Source organism: Grampus griseus (assembly GCF_964374135.1).
Source record: "Grampus griseus genome assembly, chromosome: 1".
Lineage (NCBI taxonomy): Eukaryota > Metazoa > Chordata > Mammalia > Artiodactyla > Delphinidae > Grampus > Grampus griseus.
The window spans coordinates 167453872-167469827 of NC_139017.1; the positions used below are offsets into that span (position 1 = coordinate 167453872).

The 15956-nt window shown below is 40.7% G+C and overlaps 1 protein-coding gene across 3 annotated transcripts in view; it reads left to right on the forward strand.

Moving 5' to 3' along the window:
* Positions 1-1566: 1566 nt before the first annotated feature.
* The window catches only part of HP1BP3 (heterochromatin protein 1 binding protein 3), a 35268-nt gene continuing 20878 nt past the window's right edge, over positions 1567-15956 (forward strand). For 2 of the 3 annotated variants that reach the window (XM_082649615.1, XM_082649617.1), the window contains exons 1-6: positions 1567-1688; positions 6741-6936; positions 7372-7471; positions 10324-10477; positions 11805-11964; positions 14355-14498. In XM_082649615.1, the coding sequence (XP_082505741.1) occupies positions 6841-6936; positions 7372-7471; positions 10324-10477; positions 11805-11964; positions 14355-14498 (654 nt within the window). In that variant the 5' untranslated portion in view covers positions 1567-1688; positions 6741-6840. The remainder of the gene's footprint in view (positions 1689-6740; positions 6937-7371; positions 7472-10323; positions 10478-11804; positions 11965-14354; positions 14499-15956) is intronic. The other variant, XM_082649616.1, reaches the window with a different exon arrangement.

Consider the following 15956-nt stretch of genomic DNA (forward strand, 5'->3'; position numbering starts at 1 on the left):
AAAACTGACCAGATGTTACATTTAGCAGAGGTAAAATGCCTCAAGCAATATACATGTCCAATAAAAACTTCAAATCCCTTTGGAAGTGAAAAACAGCTTGACTTCAGTGAGTGGTAGCTTTAGTGCATGGTTGGGGGGCGGTTGTGTGCAAAGCACCTCCATGCGCACACTCTGGAGAAAGAATTTTTTCAGGGTTTTCCCTCCTTGGGTGTACATGTTGTAAACAACAGATAAGTTGTGTGTGTGTTTTTTAAGCAAAAATCTGTGGAGTGGAGAAATCTAGTTTGCCCTTATCTGTGTCAGCTTCTTGCATGAGATGGGGCTAAAGACATTTCCGGGAAAAAGAAGAAAGGTAGGACGTTTTAAGCATATGAACACATAAAAATGGAAGAGTCTTTTAAAAAGGAGACAAAAGATAGAAATGTTGGTAAGAAAGGAAGTGAGCAGGGTGAAGCTTGGGCACAAAATGACCAAAACACCTTGTGAACATGTTTAATGGGACCCCAGAGTGCCAGGGCATTGGTAATGCCATCAGGACATTAATGGTAACACGCACCTTGTAAGGAATTTTTGGTGGTGGTGGTTAAATTTTTATATACCTCCCTTTGGAACTGATGGAGTGTATGGCTGTGCCTGGGAAAGCTGGTGAGACAGTTAAAGTGCTAATGGCAATGCCAGAGCCTGAGGACTGGACTAGCAAGTGCTTAAATGGTTTCGTAATAAAACTTTGGGATGACAGGCACATGCATTTGAGTGCTAGTCACACTGCTCTGAGCCTCACGGCAATTGTAGTGTTTATTATTTCCCTATATCATTATCCGAACCCCCTCTATCCGCGACAAAACACCTACTACTTTAGGTACATCGTATTTTCCCAAACCGACTTTGAAAAGTTACATTTTTAAACAGTACGTACAAGCCGAAGTACGCTGATACCAACGTAAAATGGCAATCCAAAGGCAATTCCCTGTTTTCTAATCCCACGGTTTCCTTGTTGAGAACCGTCCCTGCATATGCAGATTAGGGAGCCAGGGAAGACCGTTTCATTGATTAGAAAATCAACTTTTACAGTTCTTTTCCTGAGTTATTACGCTACCCTGTACTGTATGGATACTTAATGGGAAAGAACGTGAGGTACTGAATTTTCCGCTCTCTGGGTTTCTAATTATTCCAACCGCCTTCAAAGAAGTGTAGTTCTTGTGCTGTGGCTAAATTCAGAAGCGGGAAATGCCAACCCCTCTAAAGGCAGACGGATCGCCAAAACCAGGGACTGAACCAGAGTAGAGAAGGGTTAAGTGAAAAGAGTGCCCTTCCGAGAAACCGAAACCGCATCGCCCAAGCTAACGGGCGCCACCCGGGAAGCGCCGGGTGGAAGGTACGAGGATACACAGACCCCGCCCGGGCATCCCCACATCCCGGAGCGCCCTCTCGCGCCCCTGCGCGCCCGACCGGGGAGGCAAGCCTCGCGCGCTTCCTCCGCTCCCGCGGGCTGGGGGTGCGGCCGCCGGCGCGCGCGGGGGCGGGGCCGGCTTGGGGGGCGCGCGCGCGGGGCCGCGGGCAGGGGGGCGGGGCGGCAGAGCTCGGCGGCTGGGCCTGGAGGACAGCGGCGGCGGAGGCGACGAGCGGCAGCGGGAGCGGCGCCGAGAATCCTTGCGGGACGCGGGCGACAGGAAGCGGGGAGCGCAGAGGTAACTCAGGACGGAAAAGGCGGGTGGGGAGTGGGTGCGGGCCCGTTGGACCCCGAGGGCGAGTGGCGGAGGCCGCTCGCCCGGGGCGCCGACGCCGCTACCCGAGAGGAGGGGGCGGGGCGCTCGCGTCCCTGGAGGTGGTGCCTTTTGTCTGCCTTCCCCGACCGCTCCGCCCCCTTCCCCTCCCCCCACTGCGACCTAGCCCCCTGCCCCTCTCCTGGAAGCCTCCTCCGGGACCCTCTCGCGCGCGCGCTCCCGCCCTTGTTTTGTTTGGACTGGGGAGGTTGGGGAGCTCTTCCCTGATCTAGGGCCCTGCGTCCCAGCGCGCCTGCGCCAGCGTCCTCCCGCCCGCTCCGATTGGCTGAGGTCTTGCGCATGCTCCCGAGGCCCGCGGTGGGCCTCGCTGTCCGCTCCCGCCCTCCCCCTCACCCACTCTCAGCGGTTTTCGGAGCCGGTTCGAAAGATGCCGGCGGCGGTGACTGGCTGTGGCGAACCCGCCCCCCGGGTTCTCCGCCCCCGCCGCCGCCATTACGGAGCTCCCAGCGGTGAGTTCGCCGAGCGCTGGGACTCGCGGTCCGCCGCCTCCTGCGTCGCGCGGGCTGGCGCCGCTCGGGTCGCGGCGTCGGCCTCCCCGCGCGCATCCCGGAGCGGGCGCTCGAGCTGTCAGCTGCAATGAGCGCGCACCTCGGTGTCCGCCGCCGCTGAGCTCGCCGCCCTTTGCCTCGCCGCCTTCATCCTGGCTCCGCTCTCGCCCCCGCCTTGCGCTCGGCGCCGCACCGGCCGCTCCCCGCCTTTGTCTCTGCTGGTCTTTCTAACCGGTTCTCTCGGCGGTCTGGGCTCGGTGTCAGCTGTTGGCGCCCCTGAAAAGCCTTTGCTGCTGCTGCCGCTGCCGCCGCGACGCGGGCCTAAGCTTTCGTTTTCCCGTATGGCTTTCCTAGAGCTTGTTAGTCACTGCTCCTTAGGTGATGTGATTTTAGCTAAGAAAGTCAAACGTGTGAATAGGGGCGTTTGTAAAGAGTTGGAGGCAGGAGTGGTGAAGTGAGAGGCCCAGATTTGAGATTTTGATACCGAATTGACCAATGTCTGTGACCGAGGACGAGTCACTTAACCACTTTGAGGGAGTGTTCACCCCTGCACAGAGGAGGGCCAAGGTGAACTTTACCGCCCTTTCCGCGTATACATTTTCTCTCTGTTGTTTATCATGCTTCCCGACTTTATGTTACATTGAAAAGTGAGAATTTAGTTACAAGTACAGCTAGGAATTCACCTGGGACTTTATGGACAAAGCTGGCCTGTCTTAGAGTGAAGTTACACGTGTCTAGTTTTATTTTGGAAGATAGCTTAGTTTTGTTTAATCTGGCATAGGCATAAAACTGTTAAGAACTTTTAAAATTCTTATTGCTCTTTTTAAAAGTTTAGTGTAATGTGTTTCAAAGTAGAAGTAGCATTTTTAGAGGTTATTTTTGGCCTTGTTTTTAAGCTTAATTGGAAGATTGAGGACAAGAACTTGGAGAAAGTGTCCTGAACTCTTCGTGTATAGATGAAAATCCTAACTCTTTAGCCAGTTAGATTGTGCGTGCCTTAGGAATAGATCCCTGTAGTGTCCATAGCATCTGTGCCCAATATAGACACTGATATATTGAAATACAAAAGTGAAAAAGAAGTTGCTAGCTAATTATACGCATGCTTTTTGTGACATTACCTGTTAAGTCTGAATATAGTTAAAGATTTTAGATTGAGAACAACTTGGTGTAATCAGTGCATAGCTAATGATATTATAATGTATAATGTCTTGTGTACATTTTATGGTAAAATATGAAATAATACTTTCCCTAAAATGCGTACTTTCAAGGATATCAGTAAACTGAAATACATTGTTGAACTACTTATTTTTCTAGTGCTTTCTCAATGTAGAGAAAGTAAATTAAAACTGAAATTACGGACTTTCTACTTTTACAACCTTTTCTTTATTGCCTGCATTTAAACAACTTAGCACTTCCCTTGACGAAAGCAAATCTTTGTTATGTTAATCTCACATTAAATTTTAAAAACAGGTTGATGACCACAGAAAGACCACATAAACCACAGGTAAACTCAGATGGCACATATAAGAACCCAGATGAAAAACTTATTCAAGTTTCGTCTATTCGTTCTTTCACTTAATAAATATTTATTAAGCACCTGTTCTGTGCCTGGCATGTTTCTTAGGCACCAAGTATGCAGCAGTGAACCAGCCAGATAAGATTCCTGCAAGGAAACAAGTGTGGCGGCCTAAAAGTCTGATCATTCAGAAATGTAGCAACAAAAGTTAAATTAATGAGTACCTGTGATGTTCAGGTAGTATGAATTAACCATTCATATAGTTTTGTTAGCTTTGTGATGAACAGTGAACTTATGGAATAACTCATTAACCAACCTATTATAAAGAAAGTGCTATAGGGCTTCCCTGGTGGCGCAGTGGTTGAGAGTCCGCCTGCCGATGCAGGGGACACGGGTTCGTGCCCCGGTCCGGGAAGATCCCACGTGCCGCGGAGCGGCTGGGCCCGTGAGCCATGGCCGCTCAGCTTGCGCGTCCGGAGCCTGTGCTCCGCAACGGGAGAGGCCAAAAGAAAAGAAAGTGCTATAGACTGAAGCCTTAATTTTCATGACCTTTATTAAGGAAATACAGAGCTGAGGCAAACGTTTCTTAATATTTATATTAAATTTTAAATATTTAGTTTTATTTTTTAAGTGTTCTTCACACTTGCTGAATATAGTAATAAGTACTGTCAGGTGTCATTGTTCATTCAGCTTTTTTCCCCAATATTTATCCAGCACCCAGCATGTGCTGGGCATCCTTCTAGGTGCTGGGAATACAGTGATGAATTAGTCCTAGCCCTTGTAATGCTTACATTTCACTGGAAGAGACACATAATAAAAAAGTAAATAGACGTATGTTGAATTACAGGTGGTGTTAAATGCTATTACAAATGCCATATGAAGAAACCTGAAAAAGAATAAGAAGGATAGGAGGGCTTTCTGAGGGGGTGACACTGAGCACAAATCTAATTGAAGTGTCTAGGAAAAGAATGTTGCAGTGTAAAAGAAGAGCATGTGCAAAGCACACACTGAGGACCAAAAGATGATCTGTGTGTTTGGAGTCAAGAGAGTAGAGTGATGGGTGGAGTAGTAAGGGGTGAGATTACTGAAATAAGGGGGTGTGGTGATGGGGAGGTTTTAAGCAGGAAAGTGTCAGGCTCTGTTTTTTTTGGTGGATGCAGCCAGGAAGATTGGCAAACCAACATTTCTCAGTTATTCCACCCTGGGCATACTTCTTACCTGACCTAATTTAAACTAACATTCTTGTCCTCAGGTTAATGATGTCTAATGTCTTTATGGACCATGTACTTGTTGCCCTGACTTCAGTCAATTTTATCATCTTGGCATTGAGAGTAGTTTCCTTTGCACCCCCACTCCTTTTCTAAAACCTGTTTGTTTCAATTTTGAGCAATTAGTAAATATAGAGTTGACTGGAAGGGTTTTGACTTTTTTTTTTAGTATTTTACTTACAGGGAAAATATTTTTTAAAGATCCTCTATGAACAGACTGCTGAAGGTTTTGCTGACTTCGCAGTATCATTTTCAGCCTAGCTAGTATTATCATGGGTTAAGAAAGATGAATTCATTAGCAGTATCACTTCACCAAGAATAACCTGATCATGAAGTTTTACTTCTGTATGATATTTACATGTAAAAGTGTCATCAGATTTGCTTTTTTTTTAAATCAAGGAAAATGTATTATTATGTAAGTTCTAGTTGGGTGAGGGAGCAAGTTTATGTATTGAAATTATTCCAAGATAGACTTTTAGCTTTCACAAACCTAAATAATGCCCTTAAACCCAACTTTTCACAAATGAGAAAACTTTTTATTTTTGTGTTTTATAGTTGTTGAAGTGAACTGCTATGTGAGCATTTTAAGTAGTTTTTGTAACAGTTAATAATTTTTAAATATTCGTGGATATTCCTAATTTACTCGTGAATAATAAGTTTTTAGCATGTGATCTTGAATTCTTTCAGCTGCCTTCCATTGCAGTTGACGGATAGTTCACAAGTCTGGCATTGCTCTTGGTGTTCCCATAAAATGGTTTTCCCTGTAAATGTGAAAGCGTTCTGTATGTGTGGAGCTTCAAACTATTACCTGACAAATTGAAAGCTCTTAAATTCCTAGACAGGGTTAGAGCTTAAAGTAGAAGCTGAATGACTAGTCTGCTCTTTCCCAAGTCTTCATTAATGTTCAGTAGCACAAAGATCTAAACGCCTAACTGATTATTTTCTTAAATTTTGGAAGAGTTTTTATATAAAATGTTACTGAGGCCCCGATGAGGATGGGCGGGGCAGAGGGTATTAATGATCAGGTAAATTTGAGTGATTTACATGCGTTTTATTTTTAAATCTTTAATTTTGTTCTTTTGTGCTGATTTTACCTAACATTAGAAGTATGACAAATAAGGTCTTAGAGGCATATTTATTCTCCTAGGTGATGGTCTGAATTTGCTTTTCTGAGTCTGGAGGCTCTTAGACTGTCATGTTCTTCAGCAGTATTTTTGCCCTTGTATTACTTCTCTGATGGAGATGGAGTTAAGGTTACAGTTAAGTTTCCTGACCCCTTTGAGAACAGTAACAACATTAGCCTCTCTCTTTAGTAAACTGATCTTTGAGTAAACATTGACTAAACTATTTCTAGGTCTCCTTATTCTGTCCTTTCTGAGTTCCTGATACTAGCAGAAGGGATGGGGTTAGGTTCCTTATGAGCTTTCTTGTCCTTGTTGCCTTTGTTCATGTGGAAGGTGCAACAGCTGCTGTGGCTTGTGCATTTGTCTTAGTCGCTGCTTTTACATAGTCCATATTTTGATAGTGATTTTATCTTTCTGAATGATAACTGACTAAGTCATCTGTCGCTTAACTATAAGTTTTATAGTGAATTTTTTTTCCCTTTGGATGTATATTAAATTTAGACGTTTTAGTTTAGTTTTGTTTCTGTTAATCTTCACACCAGGTCTTTTCTGTGCTTTAGGTTGATTCTTCACCACACTGAAACCACTAGGAAAAATCCTTGTGGTTAACAGCAGAGGCTTCAGAGTGTAACCTGTACTCGGGCCTAGAAATTATTTTAAATGGCGACTGATACGTCTCAAGGTGAACTCGTCCATCCTAAGGCACTCCCACTTATAGTAGGAGCTCAGCTGATCCACGCGGACAAGTTAGGTGAGGTAGGGGCTGACACAGTCTTGAAGCTTCACTCTTGGATCAGTCCCTGACTTCAGGCCCTGCTGGGTCCTTCTTGGTACCTGTTCCTTCCTCTACTTGGGGGAGTCTGGGTTGTGAATCTGAACAAATCAAGTAGATACAAAGTTCTTTTCATCTTCCCTTTCCCCTCAAACTCCTGAGAAAACCTAAATTTATTCCAAATCAAGTATAATTACTTATTTCCATTTGAAATTCTAGCTAAAATAAAATACATTGAAAAGTACTTCTTAAGAATCATATTTCATTTCAAAAAACCTTGTTAAAAGTAATTTGCATCAGATCCTGGAGTCGACTTGAAGAATTCTCCTACATCTTCTGACACCCAGTTAGGCCCCTTGAAAAAGAGAGAAAAGAGAAATTTTGTTTGCATGTGTGATTATGGCCGTTTCTTTTCTTAGAAGGTAGAAGATAACACCATGCCGATTCGTCGAGCTGTGAATTCTACCCGGGAAACTCCTCCCAAGAGCAAGCTCGCTGAAGGGGAGGAAGAAAAGCCAGGTAAAGTAAAGCGGTGGACAGCTTCAAAAGGCAAAAGTTTCTGCTCCAGTTTGGAGTGTCCCATAAATTGCCTTGAACTTACTTGTTCTTTTTTTATGCTTCAGTGTTTGGGGGGAGCATTTAGAGAGAGAGGTGGTACCTGTTGGTATGTCATTTCTAGACCATGTGGGCAAAGAAAGAATTTCATCTTGTCTCTAAAGATTTTTAGAAGGTGAAAATTTCATGTTCTTGGAATTAAAAAACAAAGATGAGGGCTTCCCTGGTGGCGCAGTGGTTGAGAGTCCGCCTGCCGACGCAGGGGACGTGGGTTCGTGCCCCAGTCTGGGAAGATCCCACATGCCGCGGAGCGGCTGGGCCCGTGAGCCATGGCTGCTGAGCCTGCGCGTCCGGAGCCTGTGCTCCGCAGTGGGAGAGGCCACAACAGTGAGAGGCCCGCGTGGCGGAAAAAAAAAAAAAACAAAGATGGTTGGAGAGAACAGGAATGGTCGAAGAGTAGCTTCTGGGCATACAGTGTCATGGGGATGAAGACCCTGGAAGAATGGAAGACTTGGGCCTTCAAGATGGACAGCGGAAGGCTCAACCAGAAATCATCAAGAGGCCTCAAGGGAGCAAATGGGCGATCAAAGCATTGGTTTGTAACTTTGGTGTTGGTGGAGAGAAGATTGGCCAGGCAGATGTGGGAACATAATAAATCAAGAGAAAGGTAGAACCGTCAATCTGGAGCATTCGCGTTCCTTCGTGGCACCTCTAACCACTTCTGCAAGTGGAACTGCTTTTCTTGTTCTTGTGACCTTTTTCTTTTTCTTTTCTTTTCATTGCCAGGGATGAGCACATGGTGCTGTCCCTGTCGTGGCTGTTAGAACCAAATATTTGCTGACCAGCATATATTACCAATAAAATAATACATGCACCCTTGATGCCTTTATCCTTAGTGCACTAGGGATCTGCTCTTCTCCAGCTGAGCATGGATTTTGTCTCAGAATGCTCAGACGAATACTACAAGCATTTGGGGTACTCTGGCCTAAGGCAGTGAGGAGACATGGGAATCAGCATATTAAAAAAAATAATAGTTGCTGGTGAGTTGAGGGTAGGTTATTTTTTCCAGGACTGAGATAAGCCACTTGATGGCCCATCTTGAGCCGCATTTAACAGCCAGCTGAAGTCACTAAGTCACTAATAACGTGAGTTTTCAGAATACACCAGAGTGTTCAGGGGTAAGGTATTAGAAAAGTCAACCGAGAATTTATAAAGGACCAGTAAGACACTTCACAAGTTGTGTTTGCTTATCTTATCTCTGTCCCATTATAGTATTTTGTACATGAAAATAATTGGACTTCACTCATGTTGTAAATTTTATAAATCCAAAAAGGCATACACAATAGTTCTGTGAGTTGGAAACATTGTCTCATATGTAACAGTGTCTCATTATCTGTTGAGCAATTGAACCTTTATTAAACCGTAAGCTTTAAGAGAAAATAATGTGGAATTTAATTTGTAGCCCTGCTGTTATGGTAAAACTCAGTAAACGGTCTTGGCTTTTCAATTTGTTTAGAATAAAGCAATGTAAAAATAAGTAAACATGACTAACTAAAAGTAAGTTCTTACAGTTAGGTCGACCAGTTAGGTCAGATTGTTGGGGCAAAGGGCTGTAAAAGATACATCGTGATAAAAAAAAAAATACATCTTGCAGTTATCTGTATCACCAGATACCATTGTTATACTGAAGTTCTAGCCTTAATATTTGCGTAACAGCTCTAGAAGCAGTAGAAGAGGCCAGAGGAGGATGGGAATCAGTACAAGTGCTAGCCTACAGGTTTCCCCTAAAGCATTTTGTATTATGTTCATAATAACTCTGTGAAGTAAGGGTACTGAGATATGGAGATGTCAAAGAACTTGCCCTAAGATATCAAGCTAGAATGTTAGAAAGTCTGAACTTGAATCCAGATATATCTGACTCTAGAGCCTTGATTTTTGCTGAGCATATATGGGAGGATTTTTCACTTACATGCAAGTCTGGTTGAAGAGCGTGATCCAGGATGATTTACAAATTATAGTTGACTATCCTGAAACTTACGGCTTAGAATTTTAATTTGTAGAATTCCTTTAGCATTGTATGTATGTGGTTTGGCTATCAGAAGGAAGTGGCATTTTTAAAAATTCTCTTATTTATATGAAGGCCCCAAAGAAGTCTTCATTATGCCAGTAATGAGTTCACATAATTTAAATGACTAAACTCTTCAAGCATATCCTTTTTTTTTTTTTGCCTAGTTTTGGCCACTGATGCCCTTTTCTTTTAAGTCTCTGCTTAACCATTTCCTGGGGTTCTGTGGTCTGTAGTGGCTGCTCAAGGAGACCTACTGAGAAAAGACACAGACCAGCAACTGCAGACCTCAGTGTTCCCCCTCTCATATTTCTACACTTGCCAGAATCATTTCACTTGGAAAATAAATATTAATTTTCTATTATTTATTCCCTTACTAATATTAGCCTGTTAAATTATGAAATGGCTAATTTCTTAATTATGAGTCTCATCATTAATGTTATAGAGTAAAACACTCAAGAGTTTTGATTTGGGGTAAAATGAGTTTCCCTTTCTGTGCAATTTGCTGATCCTTCTCTTTTTCTCACCTAATGGTCTGGATCAGCAACCCCTTATATAGGCAATTTGAGTGACATAAATCGGGGAAAAAAGTGTACTCATAAATCATTTGTTCATTTTAGGATACAACTGTTAATTGCAACATTTGGCTTATCTGTTTAAAGAGATAAACTTTTACCCTTTTATTGACTCAGGCTCTAATGTATTTACTTGATGCAATTCTACGCACCTGATTTCTTTTTTTTTTTTTTAGAACCAGATGTAAGTTCAGAGGAATCTGTCTCCACTGTAGAAGAACAAGAGAATGAAACTCCACCTGCTACATCTAGTGAGACAGAACAGCCAAAGGGGCAACCTGAGAATGAAGAGAAGGAAGAAAACAAGCCTTCTGAGGAAACCAGAAAGGAGTAAGGACTTATGCCTTCTTGCTATTTGTATGTGAAGACTATGGAAAAGGACTGTAGGTCAGATTTTTTTAAAGTGATACAACTTAATTTATGCTAGATACATGCTATTTGGAGTTACTGTTTTTGGAATTATCTTTTGGAATAGGCTTACGATGTCGTCGTATGGCCTATTAGAATTTGTAGTAGTTATCAGAACAGTGGTTTGACGGATGCACAATTCATTCTTTTCGGCTTTGGCATGTGTTTTTGTGCTTAGAATTCATTGTGGGAGTGTCTCCTATTGTAAACATTGACATAATTTCAATAAGAAATGGAACGTGACTAAAAATCTGACCTGAGAGATTCGTCTTCACTTTATTCCTCCCTCTTTGCAAGAATGAGTTGTTTTTACGTGCTTATGTTAGAAAGCATTAATCTATACCAAGACATTGCTAGAGTGACCTAAAACTCTGTATATATTTGATGAAGTATTCAATTGGAGGGTGACTTTGAGAATCTGAAGGCAAAATTTGCTATTGATAATCTGTACAATGTGATGGTGATTCTTTTTTAATTTAAATTTTTTTTTGCAGGACAGCTGGTAGCATTCATTCTATTCTTTTCATAGTTGGTGAAAACAGGAATTACTTTTTAAATAAAAGAATGACTTAGAAATAACTATACTTTCCAGGTATAATCCTCAGGGAATCCTTCATCCCAGTTTCATAGGTATATGTAAGGTCTGTGGAATTTTTAGCAGCTACCCTTTCTTTTAGGTACATGGAGTGTTACTGTTACTTAGAATAAAATGTGTATAATGCTTTATGGTTCACAAAACTTTTTATGAATGTAATCTCATCATTTCTTGCAGCACCTTGTGAAGTTTTTGGTATTACATGACTGTTTTACAGCTGAGGAGGTTGAGACTCAGGTCACTGGCTAAGATCACATAGCTAGTAAATGTTGGAGCTGAGACTCAAACCCAAGTTTTCTGACTTCAGAGCTTGAGTTCTTCGCACTGTACTGAATCGCATCTGTTGCAGTTGTTACTAGAACTCATTTTAAAATTCTCATTTCTTTTATGTACTGGCCCTTCATACTAGTGCTGATTTATATGACTCCTCTCTCCTGTGTGCAGCTGGGAGAGCACACCTTTTTGGTTCATTTGTAGAACCCAATTTTTTTTAAATGTTTTATTTTGTAAAATGTTGCTTATTTTACGTATCACCTCAGTGTGGAAATGAATTAAAACATTGATTTTTATCCCTCTCTGGTCTTTTCTTCTTTCTGACTTTATACTTCTTTCTGAAGAGTTTATCTTGCATAATAACAATTCTTTGTTTTAAAGTGAGAAAGATCAGTCTAAAGAAAAGGAGAAGAAAGTGAAAAAAACAATACCTTCCTGGGCTACCCTTTCTGCCAGCCAGCTAGCCAGGGCCCAGAAACAAACACCGATGGCTTCCTCCCCACGTCCCAAGATGGATGCAATCCTAACTGAGGCCATTAAGGCAAGTTTTTATTTCAAGCAGTTCATCTTAGATTTATTCTGTTTGTCTCTTGCGTATTTGAAAATGGCATACTCCTGTGCAGGCATCAGAAATCTTGCTCTGCTTCCTAAAAGAGATTTAAATAGAAGAAAGCCATTGCTAAGTTCATGTTTTTATAATATTATCACATTTGCTGAGCACTGTTAATTTTTTTAAAAACTCAGATTTACTATAGCAAGTATTTTTAACTTATCTTTAGATGTTTTTTTTAAAAACTCAGTTTATTTTCAGTATAGTTTTTATTTGAAGGCTGAACATGTTAATTCATTCAACAAACAATTAAGGACTAGCTTCTCTGTAGCAGGCAGTCCTACTAGTGATATAGCATAGAATAAGACAAACAGAGTCCTTGCCCTTATGAAATTGAATTGTGACTCAGGGTAACTGAATAGCAATGAGGAAATTTTATTTCAAAAAAGTATACTATCTTTAGGTTCATTTTCAAAGCTTATGTCTAATATTAGTAGTTGGTTATCTTTCACACCAGAACTCTTTTAGAAACGTCACTACTTTGCTTCATCACCTAGTCATTCCAGAATACTTGCAAAATCTATCCTCCTTCCATAGCTTTATAACTTTGCTATAATTCATTGACTTTCATTAGCTTGTGTGATCATCAGATACTGTTTTCCTGTTTTAAGGGTATCTTCTAATCTGACCTTGCCTTTTTGTGTGTAAATTTTTCTGGTTCATTTTGCCATGTTTATTTCATATGATCAGATGACAAGAGGAGTTAAAGTAGAAGCCATAGACACTCTGATTTCAGGGACCTTGTTGCTAGGATCTGAGTCAGAATTGGGGAGAGAAGGCTACAGATCAGTTTAACCAACGGTGGTTTACATAGGAAAGAGGAGCTTGGTGGTCATACTTAGAATTTGAGAAGACGCCACTAACAAACTGGAAAAAAGGTTTGCCTTCAGACCTCTCCCTACACTCCTTCAAGACAACTCTCAACTCATTAAGAAAACTTTCTTGGTTTATATAGCTTGATTATAGTGAGATCTCTTTTCTTTGTGTAGCCTTTCTTCAAGGATTTCACTTTGTGACCTCTCAGTCTAGGTTTGGGTTACAGCAGGGTTACAGTGAGGGTGGAGAAGGGACTAAAATTCTAAGATAATAAAACAAAAAATTTAAACAGTATAATTAGGCCTGAAAAATAGTTTGAATATGATTATGCATATTTGTACAAATGAAATACATACATATATGTATATATATATCTCGTGTATTCCATGCAGTGTAAACAAATCATGATTTCAGACCATTGACACCATTTTCTGAATTGAACAGGAATCTTGATACCTATTTTCATCTTATTCAGTTTGGTGGAGCAGGGATTGTTTTAGCATTAGAATGTGCTTTTCTGCTTGATTTTCTTTACTCTGTGTTTTCTTATAAGATCAGGAGAAAACTTCAGTAGGTTGTAATAGGTCAGAGACATTTACTTGAAGCAGGTGATTCATTTTAACACAATCCATATTAAATTGTGTTGTACAGTCTTTTCTGGTTCATCTGTCTGTGACTTATTTTTCTTTATCGTCAGTGTATAAAATAACATTCAACCAAGTCTTTATGCAACGACAGTGAGTAAATCCTATGGTCATTTTATAGACAATGGCTACACAAAACTGGTGGACTAGCTCATTAGATAATAGATGCTGCTTGTGTGCTTCAAAATGTAAAGCTTTTGAAACAGAATTGCTGCCTTTGTAACGCAATGACCTACTTCAGTTTTCCACGGGCATTAGTCAAATGGAGTATAGATAAATAGGATGGAAAAGGAAGAGGGCACTTTAAATTGCAATCGAATGCTCTCATTGTCCAAAACGCCTGTTAAGGCTTTGCATCTGTAAACCCAGTTTTGTGCCATTTATTCAGATTATCTTTGCTTATGGTATCTGCTGGCATTCACACAAAGCCTGCAGAGGAATACTGGTTCTGGTGTGCTGAAGTTCATTCCATAAAATGGGCCAGATCTGTGAACCTACAAGGGGTAGAAGTGCCCTGTTTTCCTCACTTTAATGCTAAAGATCTGTCTTCTAAATACAGAATAGAATTAGAATGGAAAGAGCTTCTTCATGAACACACAGAATGTTATTCACATGTTGTATCTTCTCTTTGGCTGTTTTGAACAATTTAAAATTGTTGCAGAAATATTGTTAATTCTGTATTTCTCCACAGCCATGATGAACTGAAGTTACCTGCAATACTGTTCACTCTTTCCTGCCATTTTTATCATCCATTATCAAGTTCACTTCCAAAATAATTTATTTTGAAAACATAGGTGTCAGAAAACATGAAAAACAGCTAGTTTAAATTAATATGTATGGTTTGATAAATCTGTTTCCTAGGCATGCTTCCAGAAGAGTGGTGCATCCGTGGTTGCTATTCGAAAATACATCATCCATAAGTACCCTTCTCTGGAGCTGGAGAGAAGGGGCTACCTCCTTAAACAAGCACTGAAAAGAGAATTAAATAGAGGTGTTATCAAACAGGTATTAAATGGTTGTTTGTAATAAGATCATTTCAACATGTATTAGCTGTAAATCCATATTTAGTAACATTTAGGCTTTTTGTGCTTTGTGAATTTGTTAGTTAAAATAAGTTAACATGATGATGAAAAGCTTAAAGATAACTATTCTAGAGAACAGAAGCAGTATGGTAATGTAACTTTTTTCTAGAGGCCTGTACTTTTAATTGAACTTTTGGGGGGCTGCTTGTGCTTGAGATTATGTGGTGCTGCAGATTAGAAGTGGGGTTGAGGAGTCCAGTTACTGCAGCAGCAGAAAAGGTAATTGTTCTTGTCTTAGGGTTGTTAGTTTTAAGGCCTAGCTTCTGTGACTAGACTGGTTATCATTATAAATTAGATTTGCACATAGGTTCACCTTAACTTATTAGTATCTGAAACTATTAAGGCTTTGGGGAGCATCAGATAAACCTGAATAAACTGAGAATACTACTAAAACCAATATTGATTTCAGGCATAAATCCACGTTACTTTGCATAGTACATCAAAACTTTACTTAGAGCTATGAGGATATTTTGTACAACACAGCGAATATAGCCAGTATTTTATAATAATTTTAAATGGAGTATAATGTATAAAATTTTTGAATCACTATATTGTAACCTGAAACTAATATAATATTGTAAATCAACTATACCTCAACTTAAAAAGAAAATTGTTTAGCTAGAATGAACTTTCTTGTCAATCTTCAGAGGTCCAGAGGGAGGCGGTAACTACCAAGGTCCCATGGTAATAGCAAAGATGATTCTGAAGATCTAGTTCACTGCATTCCCTGAGTCCTGTTGCCTTTTTTCTATATCTTCCTGCATGGTTTGATTAATAACAGAATTCTGTGCCACTCAGGCATTTAAATTCCTCTTAGGAACTTTCAACAAGTACTTAACTCCACAAATATATTATTGAGTGTGTCCTGTGTGCCAGGTGCTTGGGGGTCCATCTGTGAGTAAAACAGTCCTGTGATGGAGCTTACATTCTTCCTTTCTCAAAATGTTGTAAAACTGGTATTTAAATGGCCTTTAAAATAATCATTGCTTAAAATACATTATCTAACCATTATAATTAGTATCATAGTATATGTCAGCACAGTTTATTAGCTGGCTTCATGTTTTTCTTTTTGAAAATATAGTTTGTGACCTATTTTGCCTCTTAGGCTGACCCTCAGTTTGATGCGTCAACAAGTTTATAGGCTGAAAGCATTTCCGTTTGATTGCTGTATTCACAGCAGGGTAGGTGAAGCTAAGGTGTGGAGGACTCAGGTTAATGTGAAGTTCTATGACAGCACTTCGTAAACTGTGGAAGTACATTCTAAGACTTCCACATACCGTCATGTGCAATGTCTAAAATTGCTAGATAACCTTTCCCATATGCAGTAATAATCTGTAACGGGCAAACTGTAGGAAGCATTGTGGCCTGAGATTAACTAGGC